This window comes from Propithecus coquereli, unplaced genomic scaffold (assembly GCF_000956105.1).
Source record: "Propithecus coquereli isolate 6110/MARCELLA unplaced genomic scaffold, Pcoq_1.0 Scaffold7, whole genome shotgun sequence".
Lineage (NCBI taxonomy): Eukaryota > Metazoa > Chordata > Mammalia > Primates > Indriidae > Propithecus > Propithecus coquereli.
Genome location: NW_012153062.1, coordinates 5,067,756 through 5,070,224, shown reverse-complemented (window position 1 = coordinate 5,070,224; position 2,469 = coordinate 5,067,756). Strand labels below are relative to the sequence as shown.

At 47.5% G+C, this 2,469-nt stretch overlaps 1 protein-coding gene across 1 annotated transcript in view; it reads left to right on the top strand.

Moving 5' to 3' along the window:
- Positions 1-218: 218 nt before the first annotated feature.
- ABCD3 (ATP-binding cassette, sub-family D (ALD), member 3) overlaps positions 219-2,469 on the top strand; it is an 83,673-nt gene continuing 81,422 nt past the window's right edge. The window contains exon 1 of the mRNA XM_012661116.1: positions 219-379. Coding sequence (XP_012516570.1) covers positions 270-379 — 110 coding nt within the window. The 5' untranslated portion in view covers positions 219-269. The remainder of the gene's footprint in view (positions 380-2,469) is intronic.

Sequence of the window (2,469 nt, the reverse complement as noted above, 5' to 3'; positions counted from 1 at the left end):
CGCCGCGTTTCCGGAGACCCCGCGGAGGTCCGCGCGTGCGCAGAGCCCGCCCCGGCCTCTGAAGAGCCCGCGCGCGCTGCCGCCGAGCCAAAGTCCAAGGTGGGCTCCGGCGCGCGGGCGGCGCGGCGGCGCGCGCCAGGGGGCGGTCCTGTGCGGCCGGCACCTCCCTCCCTCGGCGAGCCCCTCTCCTCCCAGTCTCCCCCGCGCTTCCTGCGCTACGGTAGTCGCTGCCGCGTCCCGTTTGCCGGCTTGCTCGCGCTGGCCAAGGCATGGCGGCCTTCAGCAAGTACTTGACGAAGCGAAACTCCTCGCTGGCGGGGGCCGCGTTCCTACTGCTCTTCCTGCTCCACAAGCGGCGCCGCGCCCTCGGCCTGCACGGGTAAGAAGGCCCGTGGCCCCGCCGCCTGCTCGGGCCCGAGCGGGCGCTCCCCGCACGCTCTCTCTCTCCGCCGGCCCCCGGCCGACGGATCCCTTTGCCCTGCGGGGTTAGGAGGAGGGAGGGCGAACCGCGACTGCTGCCAGGCTTCAATGTCAGGGTGTCCCTGTCCGGCGACTTCGCTCTCTCCCGGGGAGTGTCAATCTTTCTCCAGCGCCAGCGAGCAAACCTGCTGCCCAGCTCGAGGCGATCGCCTCTTGTCGGGGGCAGGAGGAGGGAAGCCTTGTGTCCCCCCCGCACTTTTCTCTATACCACCTCTTCTCTGTGTCAACTTTCTGGTGTGTTCTAGTTTTGCCTTCTCATCTCCAGACAGACTAGGAACGATTGTTTTGGGGACGTGGGTGTGTGATTTGAGGATGGGGATTGGATTCGCCAGCCTGGACACTGTTGTCTAAATCACTTGGCTGAGGTTTGTTTGGCTCGATTCCCGAGTAATTGCTGTTGAAAGTCGCGAGGTGGTACATGTGAACTGTATATCCTGGGTTCTCTTGGCACGATTGCCTTCTAAAGTGGTGCCCCCTTGGAGGTGATCTGTGAACGCCCTGGAATTTCATCGGGAAAGGCTGAATGGATTCTGTCCTACTTGGAGGGCAGTGCTCCCTCCCTTGATACTGTAGGTGAAAGGTTAAAGTGTATTTTAGGTGACGATCAAGATCCTTTGTAATTACACTCTATTGCTTCCACTATGAGAGAATTTTAATGTTTAGATTTAACTTTGGGAGGTTATAAGATCAGAGAAAGGAAGAGAGAGAATCGAGTTACGGATCTGCAATTACAGGTATAACAATTTTTATTTGCTGGGCTACACTTGCCTTCAGCAAATGAATGAGAAATGTTATTTTTCAAGCATTTGCCAGTCATTAGATTTTTCATATTAAATCTTGGCGTGCTGCTATCATGCATTTTATTTCATTCATTCCTCTGGGCAGGTACGGTTGCCTCCTGTTTTTGGTTTGCCTAAAATATCTAATCAGCAGTAGGATTTGGACTAAAACACTGAGACGTGGACTCTTAGGTCATAGTCCCCTTTCCATGAAGTTCTTTCTAGCCTTCTCCTATCTTACTAAAATCTGAATCGATGGTCCTTCTTTTCCTTCTTTAATCTGCTTAACGAAGTTGAAAATGATTTTCGTCCAGACAACACAGTACTTATTACGTCTATTCAGTTTGCTTTTAAAATGATACAAAAATGTAAATATAGAACACATTTTTCTATTGGTTTGTATGCCTTCTGAGCTTCCAGTTGCAAATAGAAGTTACTTATTGTCTGGAAATATACCAATAGAAAATGTTAAATGCTTTAATTTTAATTATATTTTTTCAGAGAAGTGTTTCAACATAGAACAGGTGTTTTAATATGGGGGAAGGGACTTGAGGACAACCCTAACAACACTGGCTTACTTTTATGATTTTTTAAAAAACCTTTACTGAAGTATCACATACATACAGAAGAGTACACACATCATAAGTGTAGAGCTTGAAGAATTTTTCTAAGTAGAACACACCTGTGTAGTGAGCATCCAGATCAAGAAACAGAATATTATCAGCACCCCAGAAACTCTCCTAATGCACCCTTCCAGTCATAGTCCAAGATCTACTAAACCGATTTATAAGACTATAGATTATTGAGTAAGGGAAATTTTAAACATAATCTAATGGGAATTAGTAGCAACAGCAGTAAAATAGTATAATAGGATTTGTCTTATAATAGTATAGTCTTATATATAGTATGTCTTATATAGTAGTATGTCTTATAGTAGTATAGTATAGTATAGTATGTCTTATAATAGTATAATAGGATTTGTCTTAATAATTTTAGCTGCTCATTTACCATTGTAAAATGCTTTAATTTTTTTTTTTTTTTTGAGACAGAGTGTCACTCTGTTGCCCAGGCTAGAGTGCCCTGGCGTCAGCCTAGCTCACAGCAACCTCAAACTCCTGGGCTCAAGCGATCCTCCTTGCCTCAGCCTCCTGGGTAGCTGGGACTACAGGCACGCGCCACCATGCCCGGCTAATTTTTTCTATATATTTTT